Source organism: Miniopterus natalensis, chromosome 11 (assembly GCF_054644295.1).
Source record: "Miniopterus natalensis isolate mMinNat1 chromosome 11, mMinNat1.hap1, whole genome shotgun sequence".
Taxonomy (NCBI): Eukaryota; Metazoa; Chordata; class Mammalia; order Chiroptera; family Miniopteridae; genus Miniopterus; species Miniopterus natalensis.
Genome location: NC_142091.1, coordinates 45,096,547 through 45,112,164, shown reverse-complemented (window position 1 = coordinate 45,112,164; position 15,618 = coordinate 45,096,547). Strand labels below are relative to the sequence as shown.

General features: G+C 51.1%; 1 protein-coding gene across 1 annotated transcript in view; it reads right to left on the bottom strand.

Annotated features, from left to right (window-relative positions):
- Window positions 1–1,235: 1,235 nt before the first annotated feature.
- The window catches only part of AMPD3 (adenosine monophosphate deaminase 3), a 35,227-nt gene continuing 20,844 nt past the window's right edge, over window positions 1,236–15,618 (bottom strand). Inside the window, exons 6-14 of the mRNA XM_087821728.1 lie at window positions 14,070–14,264; window positions 12,401–12,532; window positions 11,692–11,855; window positions 10,821–10,947; window positions 8,036–8,199; window positions 6,791–6,911; window positions 5,434–5,607; window positions 3,671–3,781; window positions 1,236–2,624 (exon numbers count right to left, since the gene is read on the bottom strand). Of these exons, the coding sequence (XP_087677854.1) occupies window positions 2,448–2,624; window positions 3,671–3,781; window positions 5,434–5,607; window positions 6,791–6,911; window positions 8,036–8,199; window positions 10,821–10,947; window positions 11,692–11,855; window positions 12,401–12,532; window positions 14,070–14,264 (1,365 nt within the window). The 3' untranslated portion in view covers window positions 1,236–2,447. The remainder of the gene's footprint in view (window positions 2,625–3,670; window positions 3,782–5,433; window positions 5,608–6,790; window positions 6,912–8,035; window positions 8,200–10,820; window positions 10,948–11,691; window positions 11,856–12,400; window positions 12,533–14,069; window positions 14,265–15,618) is intronic.

The window sequence follows — 15,618 nt, the reverse complement described above, 5'->3', positions numbered from 1 at the left end:
TATTGTAGTTAGTTACATTTGTTCCTTATAATAGTCATTGTTCAGGTATTGAGCTCTTATGTATGTTACCAGCATAGCACCTTGAGCTGTGTCTCCAAATCCAGTAAAAGATGAATATTGTTTTGCCAACACAGCACTCAGAAACAAGTAAAGAGAAAGCCAGAGGGCTGGTTTGCGACTCTGCTTTAATCCAGGATGAGAAAGTAAAGGCAGGACAGGCCTTGGTAAATACCAACCCAGGAGCTGCGGTTTGTTTTCATGAGACAAAAGGCAACGACATGGATCATTCCAGGAGTGCAGTTTGAAGTAGCACATTACATGAAGTTGAGCCTTTTAGAATAAGGGATAACACGCCCCAAAAACTGCTGTCTTAGAAACATGGGCTAAGATACAGTTACCTTTGATTCCAACTGTGAACGTGAAAGAAAGTAGCATTCACACACATACACCCCCCAAAGGCCAATTAGGTACAATGATGTAATAAAAGTGCAAAGTGCTATAGAAGAAGGAAGGTGTATGGAAAGTTTGCAGGACAAGTAAAGTGCAGTAAGTGTTGGCTGAACAGATAAAAGCAATATCCAGGGGAAAGGAAATGAGCACGTGTGGCAGAAGTTAGAGAAAAGACAGCGAAGATTCACCTTCGGGTCTAGTGAGCTTCAGTTTGGAATTTTTAGTTTCCCAGTACATGTCATCCATGTTTGAATCTTAGTTAAAAATAAATTAGTAGTTATTGATAGCTTTTCCTGACACCCATTCTTTTATTACAGTAAAAAAACTTAACTCAAAATAGTTTTAAATTATTGAGCCATAGTCCCAACAAACTTTATTTAATAATTAAAAACAAATGCTTGATACAGATAAAATGACAATGAAAAACTGTACAATGTTTGCAATGTTAGGGCAAATGTATACAAATGGGGGCTTTTCAAAAATAATGCCTAAGATAAATGCTGGGTTTTCATTCAATTTCTTAATTAGCTGTAAGATAGCATATCTATTTGCCTAGTAAAAAACAAAAAACAACAATACTACATTTATTCCATATGCTAAGCTGACCAGTGGAGGGGGACGAGCATTAAAAAATAAAGTCACAGGACAAGAAAATCTAAAGTCAAATAAGCATTTCATAGGCAAAAATAGGGTTCTTCCAACCCTATAATGATTCGAAGGACTTCCCATAGTCTGCATTTGCCCACAGAAATAGACAAGGTCCTTAAGCAGCTTATTGTGTACTAGGAGCACACATCCTTAAAAAGTTTCCAAAAGAGAAATTCATTTATTCAACATACACTTATTGAGCACCTACTATGTACCAGGCACTAGTAACACAGATGAGTACATTGGTAAAGCTTAAATTCAGTCTTAAAAAATATTTTCCACCTGGCCCCTGGGACCACTTATAAATCTTCTGAAAAGGTCTGTGTATTAGGTAAGGGAGAAATTTTGCCTTTAAAAAGAAGTGCACCTGGTTACAATGATAGAACATTTGTGAGGCCTCATGGAACAGCGGAGAAAGGACTGGATTAGGAGGAGGGAAACCTACCTTTACTTATTAGCTGTATGACCTTAAGGTAAATCTCACTTCTCTGGCCCTAATTCTTCATAAGTAAAATGATAATTGGGCTACAGTCATAGAGTATTACAGAAAAGGAAAAGAGATCATCTATTCCAGTGCCTTTCAAAGTCCTTAGTTAAGTGAAAATTTGTAAAAGTCCCAATGAAGAAGCTAAGGCAGCACCCAGAACCTCACTCCCCCTGCCCTCCCACCCTGAAGTTGGGAGAGGGGTTCAAGACCTCATTTGAAAACCTCAGCTAGTCCAAACCCGCACTTTTCAGATGAAGAAACCAAGATAGGAGTGACCGTTTCAAGGTGCACATTTGGCTTCCTAAGTAGAAAGGAGGGTGGAGGGCTAAATAAAACAGTTTAAGAAATTCATTAAAAACACAAGGAAGGAAGTTGTCTATTTTAATTCTCTCAAAGTAGCTCCTTTATGAAAGGGAGCTTTGAAATGGATTTTGTTTAAGGCAGCTAGCCAGCCAGAGGCTGAAATGAACAACTACCAACTGGTCTGCAGGGCCGATAGCGGGCTGTGGCAGGAAAGCACAGGGACCCCGTGTCGACAGGCACTTGGACCATGGAAGACCCTGGCCCCAACAATGCAAGCACTAGCGGTTTCAAGAGAAATATTTGGAAAATCAGGAATGAGCACAGACAAGTGTCCAGCTCCCAGGTCCCCAAGGAGCAGCCACCATCTATTACTCAGAAATACTAGCACGTGGGCACGTTAGATCTTAAAGTAAACAGTGTGACCAAAATCACTAGGTCTGAAAGTTCTTCAGAGACCTCTTCTCCCTGGAAGAAAGTCCTAGTGTGGTATCTTGAGCACTGTTAACCACAGCAACTTGAAATTAAACCAGGAAGTTAAAATCCATGTCCAGTGCTAGACCTACTTGGTCAGGGCTGTGATCTGTTCTGATTTCATGGCATCAGACAGGAAGCTGAGCTCGTTGCATAAGGTCTCGTATCGGAACGCCATCCGGATCTGAGCAACATTTGTCTTCCGAATATCATTTCCTTCAGGTCCTTCTTTATAATAATTTTGTCCCAGAAACTTTTGCTTTTCCTGTGCACCAAGAGAAAATACAAATCAAACAATACACCTTAGACTCGCTTTCTGTATCCACACAGTGGCTCTGGCATTTGGCGACACCAAATCCAACGTGTCCCTGAAGCAGGTGCTCCATCAGGACAGGACGTCTTTCCCCACAGGGTTCTTAGTTTCCTCCTGACCTCCGTGTCCTCAGGGATGTCACCCTGACAACTACATTCATGCCCTTCATTTCTGGCTGTGCCTTCCTTGATCAGAAAGGAAAGGTTACTGCCGGTGAGGGAAAAGGCAAGGTGAAGACCAAGAAGCCCCTCCTGAGAGCTGACAAGGGCAGGCAGACAGGTGTCTGGGGACAGCCAGTCCAAGGAACCAAGTGCACAGATTGAACCTGCAGCCTTCAACTCCTCTGCATCAGCACCGATGGGAGCAGCACCCACGCAGCCCTCTCCCTGTACCAGCGACAACATCCAAAGGAGGCACCCCGGGACCCAAGGCACCATCTAGAGCAATGGTTCTCAGCCCTGCACATCAGAATCACCTAGGAAGCTGTAAAAACAACTTCCTGATGTCCAGGTCCCATCCCTGGAGTCATCTGTTCAGTCTAGGTACTATTCATCTATTCAAGAAATGTTGAGGGCCTAATATATGCCAGGGCTATTCTAGGCCCTAGGGATAGAATGCTGAACGAGACAGTCCTCCCTGATGGAACATACATTCTAGAAGGAAAGGCAGGAAACCACATAACTAGGTAGTGCAACATCAGTAATACTATGAAGGGAAGCAGGTTAAAGGGATGGAGAATGATGGCAAGTGTGCCTGCTGTAGATGGTCGGGGGAGGCCCCTGAGGAGGACACTGGAACGGAGGTCTGGAAAAGGTGACAGCAGCTGGGAAAACTCAGAAGTCCCCCCAGGATTCTCCCCTAGAGCGTGAGTTTCAGCGTGGCAGGCCCCCTGCTTGTCCCTTCATCACTGATCCCGGAGCCCAGAAAGTACCGGGTCGACAGGCACTCGCTGTACCCGTGTTGCAAGGCGGGAGGGTCAGCTTGCCGTCACACCGTACCTGATGCGAGAGGCCACTCTGCAGCACGCTGTTCCTGGCGATTTCACACAGGTCACACGTGCTCAGCTTCCACACCTGAGCTGCAATTGCATATTCTTCCATCAGTGCTTCCTAGATCCCCCCAGAAGTCAATGCATTAGATGGTAGAATATCCATTTTAGTACCTCACAGATTTTCAAAGCTAGAAACATGAGATGTTGCAGATTTAATTTTTTTCTTTAATGACTGGCCCCTGGATAATCAAACATCTTCCCCCTTAAATGAGAAACTCCTAAGATTTTTTTGGTGTGAAATCTCAGGTTACCAAGGAGACATATATCAAAGAACACCTACATACGTATTTGTTAACAGCACATGTTTGAAGCCCTGTGCTGGTCCTGAGGACACCAGCCTATTCTCCTGGGACCGTCTCCTGGATCAGGCAAACCTTTAGTACCTGCTCTATAGCTTTGTGATGTGTTTAACAGACCATTTTCTTAAGATTGTCCAAAAATCAAAGTTAATCTGAGTAAAGCACTAAGAGCAGAGATGGAACCTAAATAAGAGTGAGAAATGATCAATATTAGTAGTGAGACGTGTAATCCCCAAAGGATTTGGGTTTGGGCTGTGCTTTCACTTTAGCTTGTGGGATGTGAAATGTCTGACTAATCACAAGGCCTTCCATTACCCCAGTGCCTCTGTATCCTAGAGCCATGGTTCTTAAAATGTGGTCCCAAAACCCATGGGGGTCCCCAAGGCCTTTTAAAAGTTCTACTTCTTCCAACTACCTACCTTTGTGAAACAAGGTTTTCTTCATGTACTTTGATAGAAACAATTTATCACAACAGACTGAATGCAGATATGAGACTCCAGCTGTCTTCTATTAAACCAGACATTAAACAGATTTGCAAAACTGTAAAACTCATGCTCTCTGAGGGCCTCGATTCTGGAGAGTATAACAGGGTCCTAAGACCAAAAGCTTGGAGAACGTGTCCTAGAGGACTCTGGGACTACTGTTTTTACTAATCAGTGGCTGTCTCATCAATACCATCAAAACGTGCTTGGCACACTAACGGCTGGTCCCCATGCACATCGCCTTTCCCTTCCTCTTCCCTTTCCCCAGAGGGCCAAAGTGTAGTAATAATAGTGTTAATAATAACAGTACTAACAAAAACGGTAGCTAACATTTTGAATACAGGCTATATGCAGACACTGTATTAGACGCTGGTTCATCCTAGTGAATCCTCACCATACAGGACAGGTCCGTATGAGGCAACTTTAGCCCTATTTTACACATGAAAAGGAATGAGACAGACATCAAGAGCTAGTAAATTCAAAGAAAGGGAAATAGGGAAAGGCTAGGAAATGAAATTGTGCCTTCAAAGACTCAAGGACCCCAGCCCGGCGGGGCGGGGCTCAGGGGTTGAGCATCGACCTAGGATCCAGGCGATCGGGGTTCGATTCCCGGTCAGGGCACATGCCCGGGTTGCAGGCTCGATCAGTGACTCTCATCGTTGATGTTTCTCTCTCTGTCTCTCCCTCTCCTTTCCTCTCTCTAAAATCAATAATTAAAAAAAAAAAAAAAGATTCAAGGACCCCAAAAGAGGGCTCCTGGAAGGAACACTTCCCTCACCAGGAGTTTATCTGCTGTCTTCACGGGGCCACCAACCTCACCCTTGAAGCAGACCTGAGCCGTGCACTCAGGTGCCTGCAGTGGGAGGACAGGCCAGGACTGGGCCCCGCTGGGGGCACCTGAAGCCCTCCCCTCCCCCTAAGGTCCTCACCTTCGTGTAGTGGAACTGCATGGGGTCATCAGTGGAGAGGGAAACATGCAGTCCCTTGTGCAGGAATTCCCTCAGAGGGTTCTTGGAATATTCGAGGAACAGACTATTGTTGCTAAGAGGAGACATCGCAATGGGGATCTGAGCCAGGTAATAGAGATACTGCAACACCGGACTCTGCAAAAGAACCACCAAACTCAGGTGACGAGGGCCAGAGAGGGGAGGGAGGGGAGAGGGTGGAGAGGAGGAAGGAGGAGAGAAGCATTATCAGTGGAAGCCAGGGGTCTGGGCAGTGTCTGCCAGTCCCCAGCCAAGCCCGAGTTCCCCAAAGCCAGAACACCCCCCCCTTCCCCTGACCTCTACATTCACCTCCTTCCTACGTCACATGCCCACCTCTCCCCGGGACTGCTCTCCTGCCCAGTGTTGGAAGGGCTCCCTCTTGCCTCCAAGGTGGAGGCACAGCTCAGGGCAGGAAGGGAGGCTGCATGCCCAGCTGACCCAACCTACACACTCCGCTCCCCTCCCCAAGGCGCTGACCCTAAGTGGTCGGTCCAGAAGAAGCCCCGCTTGGTGGTTTTGCTGCTTTGACTGCAAACATTCAGGCTGAGACTATAAACACTGCAGCTTCTCGGAGGTGGGAAGGGGCAGACCTGACTGGGCCAGAGTGGTTCCTTTGATGTGGCACCCACCCCACACGGAAACGTGACAGGTGGTTAGACCTCCCAGGACCAGGGCAGGGGAGCAGGGTGAGCAAACACCGTCCCTAGGGGAGCAATTCAAGCGATGGAGCAGACCAAATGCACAGCGTTCGTGGGAGCATTTACACCAGCGAAAAGCTGGGACTCTGTCCAGCAACTAGAGATTGGTTGAATCAATTACAGACCAACCATACGGCAGGCCATCCTTCCAACAGCCTTCGGAACGAGGAGCATACATGTTACGTTGCAGCACAGAAAACTGCTTGTTAAAGTTAAGGGACAAAGAGGAACCAAAAATCTGTGTTCATTATTATAACGAGCATTTAGAAATATGCTCTGGAAAAAAATGGAATTGAAAAAACCAAAACACTACAAATGGCTGTTTCTATTAAAACTAAAGCAATATGGGGTTTTTTTCCATTTCTCCATTTTTTGGAAATCCAAATTGTGTTATATTTATAATATTACTTTCATAATTAAATATGAAACCAAGATGACTACAGACAGCCCAGCCCAGCCCGGTAAAAGCCCTGGGCCTTTTAGCATCACTGGCTAGAGGCTCTCGGGGGGCAAACAGGAGCCCAGGAGATCCCATTTCCCCCCAGGGGAGCCCAGGGCAGGACTGTCGCTGAAGGGCAGTTGTCTGTGAATGTCTCGGTTACCTTCTTGAGGAGCAGCCCATGGGAAATGTTGTCGGCGGTCAGGAAAGCAGACACCAGGTGGGTGATGGACCCAGCCTCACCACAGTGAGGCCGGAACAGGAATGTGCTCAGACCTCGTTCCCTGCAGAACAAGTGAGGCAGGCTCCAGGTCAGTGAGGGCCCCTGGTCCACACTGCCCAGGACCCCATAGGCTGGGGCGTGCACCCCTAACTCAGGGCCTGCTGCAGGGAAGACAGTCACCCACGGCAGGGTGAGCACAGCTGACTCTGGGCACCCTGGAAACTGACCCAAAATGCAGAGGCCAGGCCCAGATGCCTCAGAGCCAAGAGATGCCATCCCTGGGGAGCAGAGAGGGGGCCTAGTGGCAGAAAGAGATCCTGCCCTGTCCTCCATTCACTCCTCCCCTCCCCTCTTCACCAGGCCTGTAAACCAGCTTTATAGACCTTCAGAGCAGGAAAAGCCATGAGAAATCATTGAGTCCAACTTCACTGTTACACAAACAGACAAACCCAGAGAACCCACAGTGAGACATCAGAAGCCACTGAGCAGGTTAGCAACAGAGCTAGAGCTAGAGCCCCATGTCTAAAAGCTCAGCCCAGACGGCCCCCACCCAACACCAGGCCATGTTCTTTCCATCAGAGTCCCGTTCAGAACCTCCACCCCCACAAACTAGCGCTGACTTAGCTGAGCTAGTGAGGCCCCGTGGCCCAGCAGGGGCGGGAGGGGTGCTAGACTTGCAGAAAGGAATGGATGGCTCAGTGTCCTATGCGCTGGGCACCCTACTCCCGCCACGTGTGCCTCATCTGTGCGTGAGCCCTGGTGGAAGCCTGTGCATGTAAGACCAGTGGACATAAGCTCCATGAGGGGATGGGCTTAGTCTGCTTTTTTCCCTACAGTGTGCCCAGTGCCTAGGACAATGTCTGTCACATAGCAGGTGCAATAATCTGTTGCATGAATGACTGCCTGTGTGAACACTAGGTGTATGGCAAGTGAATATGCATGTGTTTTGGCACATCCTATGTCTGTATCGTATCAGGGATGGGGTACACGTGTAGGTGTTAGTGGGCGTGCATGTGAATGTGTGTGTACAGGCATGGGGTTGGCTTTGTGGTATGTATGATCGATTGTGTGTGTGGTGGTGGGCATGACTACATGTGTAGGTGGCCCTGTGCAGGAGGCCGAGACATGTCCCTGGGTTTGAGGTGTGAGGGCCCGTGTCTGTGGGTGCAGGGCCAGCTCACCCACCTGCGGAGGTTGTTGAGCACCATGATGTTGGCATACATGTAATACAGGTAGTAGCTGTAGGGTGGGTTCTGCTCACTGGTCCAGATGTCCGGGTTGGGACTCTTGTCCGAGAACATGTGGTCGCTGTGCTTGGATTCATCGTCAACACTGTCGAACCCTGTCACCTGGCGGGATGAGGGGTCCCACATCAAGCCAAGGCAGATGAGCTGCCAGAGACCTTGCAGTCCAGGCCTCTAGGGTTCCCACCTCAGCTGGGGATCCCAGGGCCAGCCTGAGGCACAGTGCCTCAGGGGTGGGAAGTGGGCACAACGCCACCATCTTTCCTCCAGGGCTTCCAAAGGTACCCAGAGGGCCAGGCTGGAGAGTGCTAAGCCCGTGGGTGGTGGCAATGGTGAGGGGACACTGGGGCCAGGTGGACAGTGAGGCAGCCATACCTACACCGCCCATCGCTCCACGGGGCCAGGGTAGCCAGCAGCCACTACCACCAGCAGCAGCGACACCAGCTTTGAGGGGAAAGGGGACAGGCACGTCCCATGCACACACTATGCATCAGCCCTGCTCGAAGCACTTACCACACGTCAGCTGATTTAATACTCAGTGACCCCATGAAGTAGGGCTTGGCTGTGAGCAAACTGAGCCAAAGTGCTTAAGCAGCTTGCCCACGGCAGACCACCAGGCTCCGAGCCTAAATGGGCTCAGTATCTGGACTCTGGGGCTGTAGGTGGAGAACACCCAAGGGCATGACCCAGGTGTAGCCACAAAAAACAGCCTGGATGCTTCACAAACAGGCCACGGGGGGCCCGATCCAATACAGCCCCTTGGAGGGCTGAGCCATGGTTCTGGGAGGAGGTAGCTCTACTCACCAACGCTTTCCCAGGAACTGCCTCTGAGCCAGGTCAGAGAAGCTCAGAAGACTCCTGTCCTTCCAGTTTCACCTCAGCTGGGGCCCAAACTATACCCCTGGGGGGCCCCACCCTAAGCACAGGCTTCCTAGTCACCTGCTCCCAGAGGTGAGGCCCTGACCACAACACGCACCTATGAGGACACAGCCTCTCGGCCAGTACCTGGGGCAGTCTCACTAATGTGCTCTCCTTGCGCTCAGCCACAGCACTGCTCTAGGGGGCACTGAGAGACTGCTCACTTCACTCCACAACCGGCCCAGCTAGGTCTGCCAGCCTCTCCCAAGGGAGCAAGGGACCTGAGGGTCTTGGCAGAATCTTCCCTGTCAGAACCATATATGTCAAAGGAAGGACAGGGTCCCCACCATAACTCTCAGCGTGGCCTGGACAGGTGTGGGGACCAGGAAGGACCTCAGTTCTGCTTTGTGCTCACCGGCTCCAGCTTCACCAGGACTCTCAGAGCTTGGGGTAACGTCAGCCCCTCTACTGAGCTCTGTACCCAACCAATGCGAGGCCTTGAACTGGACCTCCCATGGGCCTCAAGCACAAGATATGTCCAAACCGTAACTCTTCCTCTCCTCCTCAAGTCTGCTCTTCCCACACTGTCAACAATGGTCCCGGAACGGCGTACCAACCGCCCCCAAGACACCAGGCACCAAGATGCCCCTGGACTTTTCCCTCTAGCTCACCTTCAGGCGCTGCCCAGGTCCCATCAGCCCACACCCCTGCCCACACACTGCCGGAGTCCTGGCCTACCTCCTGCCTACGCCACGCTCTTCTCAATTTAGGAGGCAGTGTGCTATGGGGAGAATGACGCCTGCTCAGGAGTCAGGCACCTGGATATGAATTCCAGTTCTGCCACTTTTTAGTTTTTATCTCCTCATGTATAAATTGGAGCTGGTAGCTTCACAGGGCTAGTGTGAGGATTAAATGGGACAGTCCCTGGAGAACACCTAACACAGCGTCTAACACACAGCTAGCACACAATGCTGCTTATTAGGAACACCAGCCATGGTGCAAAGTAGGGCAACCATGAGGCTCAAGCATGATCATGTCAGGGTTTGGACCACTGGAGCGGGGAGCCAGCAACAATGGAGTCATTACGGCTAGTTCAAGCCCCCATCCTCTGTCTGCCACCTCCAGCCACCTTCTGTTCCAGGCCACTCACCACACAGCAGCCAGGATGGTGTTTGTCTAAAATAGATTCAACAATGTCCCTCAGCTTGTTCAAACCCTTGCCTGGTAGCCCCCCACCACATACACACACATACACAAACTTAATCCCCCTCCCCCATGACCCCAGCCCTCTACAATCACCCCTGCCCCCTCGTCAGAAATGAACCCCATAACCTCCACCAGATACTGAACTTGCTCCTCACTGTTGCCAGCTACCTCTATGCCAGGCACACAGAGCAAGCAACCAGCTCCTGCCCCCCTATGCCCTTTCTGGTTAGGTCTCTCCTATGTCCCTTCTTTCCTCTCCCATAACTAACCAGACATGGAAGATAAATATATTGTGTGGGGCTTGTGTACTTGAGGTGTGAGGCCCATCTTTCTAGGCAAAAGCAGGAGAGCTGAGGTGTCTGCATTTCTAAAGCTGGAGGCTGCTGCTTAGTGCTGCTAGGGCAGGACCCAGTCTTTCCAGCCCCACCTGGACAGGCACTGACTCTGCTTCCTCCCTGCTGCCTGCCCCAGCACCCCATCCCCAGGCCAGAGCTGCCCCTGAGGAGAGGCTGTTATTTTAGAAATTGAGCCTCTGGGACTGCCAACCCCATGCCTGTGGCACAGGAGTGACAGATCTGAGAATGGAAGCCTGATCGACCCGCGGGGCACCCTCTCCTCTCTCCACCTCTGAGCACATCCCCTGGGGCAACACCCACACTTACATATTTGAGGAAGAGATGAAGCTCTCGGTGATCTTGGGGGTTGATTGTCGCCTCGAAAAGGGGCAGGAAGATGTTCTCCAGCATCTTCCCAAAGCTTGGCAGCAGCCTCTTTGACCTAAATATGTCACTGGGGAAAGTGAAGACAATGATTAAAGTGGACCCAACAGCCCCCTTGGCCCGAGATCAACCTCAGTCACTTCCTCAGGCAGCTCGTGTCCCCATTTAAACACCCAGAGTAGATTCAGAGATGTGGCTTGAACACGAGTCCTTCCTCTCCTCTCCACCTCTCGGAGACGTCTGCACTACTGGGCATTGGCTGGCAAACTGAGCACCCACCCAAGCCCCTCAGAGAGCTTTCTCAAGCCAGAGGCCACACTGGGAGAGGGTGGGGGGATTGAGGCTGACCAAGAAGATGAGTCCTCCTATTCCCCAGTGATCCAAACTCTCTGCCACTCAGCTCAGTTCCCCTAAACCACAGGCCCCAGCCCGTCCAGGGACCACGAACCCCCAACATCAGCCAGACAACTGGAGAGAGGACAGTGGTGTTCTCTGAGTCAGATCCAGGGGAGGGCCAGCAATGTGGGTCACCACCAGCTCTCTCACACCCTGATGCCCACCCAACAGGACATCGGCATCCTGCAGCGAGAAGAAGGCAGGCAGCAGTTCCCACCAGGCATTTGCACACATATGTTCCTTAAAGAGTGAGTCTGTCACGGAGACATCTCTGCCCCCACCCCTTCCTATAGGAAACTCCCTGAGAGGAGGCCTAAGCTGGCACTGGAACAGGTCCCACCTCTCAACAGTGCAGACTCTCAGCCCATGCAGGACAGGCCCCACAGGACACAGGCAGACAGCGGGCCGCCTCACTTACTAGATTCGAGGCACCTGGATGATCCAGCGCATGTTAGGAGAGTAGACCTTGTGCTGGATGAACCAGTGGGCCAGGCTGAGCCACTCATCGGGACTGCGGCCGTAGATGGAGAGCCGCGGCTCTGAGTACTGGTACTTGCTCTCCTCCAGCTCCCGGGCCACCTCCTGGCACCAAGAAGAGCTCAGGTCAGGCAAAGAGCACCCCAGCTGCTGGATCCTGCAGCTCCCTCAGCCACCTGCTCCCGGGCTGGGGAGGCCTCATCTACATCACCTTGCTGCCAAGTAAGTACTCACTCGCCTCAGCAGAGGCTCCTTCCTGGAGAGAAAGGCCTTGGGTCTGCACCATCACACGCATAACCAGGCCAGGCAGCAGACACGGCTCCACATGGAGCTCAGCTGCTCCCAGCCAAGCTCAGGCTGCAAACAGACAGGGCAGCAAGGCTGGACGCTGTGAGCGCTCCTGAGGCATACACCCGCCCCCTCCCCCTGCCTGCAGTGGACGCAGGCAGCACCAGCCTGCCCACGCTCTGGAGCTGGGGGCCAGGGCCAGAGCACTGGGCCCCTGAGCACCTCAGCCTCCCTGGAGCTGGATGGTGGATGAACAGGGATTTGGGAAGGAGAAGACAAAGAGGCCATAAGCGCCCCCACTGCTGAAGGCAGGTGCTGGCAGGTGTCTGAGGAGGGCTTGGGAAAGCTGAGCGCCCACTCACCTTGACCATCCGAGCAAAGTACTCTCCTCCCAGGTAGTTCTCAGTTTTCAAATACAGGTCGCGCAGCTCACTGGCCCCCACAGGATTGTATTTAGAGTTGAACTTGTCAAATCGGTGGAACGTCTGCCGGCCCTAGAGAGAGACAGACCACCAGCCAGATTCGCAGCATCGTTCTGCAGACACCACACACATTCCCATCTCCAGGCCTTTGCCAGGTGGTCTTACACAGGGCCACACCAAAAGAGGCCTTCTCTGTCAATTCTTGCATAAAAACTTGGAATGTCCTGGGGCCGGGACCATGTACCCTCGCTCAGTCAGCCTTGGGGTCCTTTTGTGAGGCCCTTTGTGAAGGAGGGCCAGGGGGCCTTGTGCTCTAAGCTACTAGGGCTAAAAACATGGCTGGCTGAGTGAACAGAGGATTGTAAGCTACTGAACAATCAACAAAGTGTGTCCTGCCCAGCTGGTGTGGCTCAGCGGCTGAGCATCGACCCATGAACCAGGAGGTCATGGTTTGATTCCCGGTCAGGGCACATGCCCAGGCTGTGGCCTTGATCCCCAGTAGGGGGCGTGCAGGAGGCAGCCAATCAATGCTTCTCTCATCATTGATGTTTCTCTCCCTCTCCCTTTCTCTCTCTGAAATCAATAAAAAACATATTTTTTTAAAAAGTGTGTCCTACTACTGCTTAGACTTCATAAGGCACCTTCTCTACCTTATTTCCTTCAATGTTGTGTTTGTTTATGCAACACAGTTTTTTATTGTGGTAAAATATACATAACACAAAATTTACCATCACAGATCACTTTTAAGTGTACAGTTCAGTGGTATTAAATACATTCATACTGTTGTGCACCATCACCACCCTCCAGCTCCAGGACTCCCTTCATCCTGCTGAACTGGAGCTCTGGACCTACTAAACACCAACTCCCATTCTCCCTTCCCCAGCCCCTGGCAACCTCTCCTCTCCCTTCTGTCTCAATGAACTTGCCTGCCCTGGGTGCCTCATACAAGTGCAGTCATACTCTACTTGTCCTTTGACTTGGCATAATGTTTTCAAGGATCATCCATATTGTGGCAGACATCAGTACTTTATTCCTTTTTAATACCACATTTTGTTTTTTCATTCATCTACTGACAGGTCCTTGGGTTGCTTCTACCTTTGGGGCATTGTGAATATGCTGCTATAAGCACTGATGTTTTAGTCTCTGCTGTCAGTTATTTTGGGTACATGCCTAGGAGTGGAATTGCTGGATGGTGAGGTAATTCTATATTTAACTTTTCAAGGAAACACCATACTGTTTTCTACAGTAGCTGCACCATCATTTAGTATTTTAATAGCTTTGAAATGTCAATAGGCATGTGGCATTTACCATTTTATAAGCAAGGAAATAAAAGCTTAAGTGAATTGCTTAGGGGCGCTCAAATCCTAAGTGACTGAAGTGGAATGAGAACTGGGACCTGCCTGACCCCAAGTCTCATCCTCTTCTCCCCTGTCCCAGGGCTGCTCCCAGCTCTGTTATTCTGAGACCGAACGATCTCTCACAGTCTCCATGGTTAGAAGAGAAGGAACTGCGTACAGTCAGCCTCTCCCCCAGCACAACCGTGGCTTCTTCCCCGGGAGCTGAGTGCCCAGCCGGGGCTGCCCGAGGCAGCAGGCGGAGGCTCGCTCACCGCGTGGACGTCCAGCGAATCCACAGTCAGGTCGTAAGGGTCCATGTGCAGGCTGTCGAACACCTGCCGCAGGGTGATCTTCTGGCCCTGCTTCTCGGCCACGATTCTGTCGGGCTCCGTCTGGTACGTGTGCTTGATGAAGCGCAGCAAGTGCTTCTGATTCATGCAGGCAGCCGCGTGGATGTGCGTGTCCACCTGCAACACGGCGCCCACCAACCTGTGAGCCAGGCCGCCTCCTCTGGCACAGGGGTTAGGACACCCAACCCTCTGCGCCGTGCAGAGCCTCAGCACCTTCTGGGCCAGGAAGGCAGCCCCCACCAAGGCCTAGATGCCCCCTTCCCATTTCTTCTCCAGACTGTGGAACTGGTCTCCCTCCCTCTAGCCTTGCTACCCAATCCACCTCCTTCCAGCATCAAAGGATATTTTTAAATCATAGACTGGATCCAGCCACTCCTGTTAACAGAACATCAACTCCCCTCATGTCTCCAAGGTTCAGCTCAAGCTCCTTAGCCTGGGATTCCAGGCTTACTTCAAGCCTTAACTCTCACCCGCCACGGCCCTGCTTTATGCTCCGGCCATGCCACGCCACTTCCAGGCGCCCAAGGCACCACGCTACCCCACATCACTTTGCCCATGCGTGTCCTGGGCCAGGCATTCCTCCCTTTTCCTCATCGGTCTCAGCCACCTGGAGGCTTCCTACAACCTCCTCCACTAGAAAGCCAGTCCCGATCCCCCAGCACAGTCTCCCTCACCCAACCTGGGACCCAGCACAGACTCTCCCTGTACTGTACATGTCCTCCTGATCCCTAATATTTTCCTGTCTACCCCTTCACTAGGACAGGGAGCTCCTCAAGGACAGGGACCTTGTCCGATGCATGTAAGTTTCCAGCACCTTCCCCAGAGCCTGCTCCAATGTATTAGTTAAATCAATGGATGGATGAATAAATGAACCAATATAATTAATAGGTTCCAATAATTTTTATGATATCCACATCCTCATATAACACTTAGGGCCCACCAAATGCCCCACAAAATCCCACTCTACCCACTGATCTCTCTTGGAACCCCCAGAGCCTTCCCTTCAGCTACTAGCCCCGAAGAAACAGAGCCCTGGCTGAGCTGAGGATAACCTGAGGCCACAGTGGGCATCCTGGCTCCCCTTCCAAGAACCCAAAGGGCCTAAGGGAGGTTCCCAGGGAAAGTGGCAGCCGCCTCACAGGCCAGGGTGCTGCTGGCTGCCACGAGACACTCTGCAGTTGCTGCTGTGGCCAATTGGGCACTCTGCCAGGGCCAGGGTGAGGAGGCAGCTGACCTCAGGCCCCGGAATGCTGTCAATGCTGACTGGGCATCTCCAAGACATGCCAACCAGACATTTAATCTACTGAACCTCTCTGGGCATTATACCAGCCAGCCTGTGTCATTGGCCACATCACTCACTCATCAAGGCCCTTCCTGCCATTAACTCAGAAAGAAAGACCACTAGACATCAGAGAAACAAACCAATTCAAAGCACCAAAAGCACAGTATAAAGGCTCGGGCACCTCAGGGC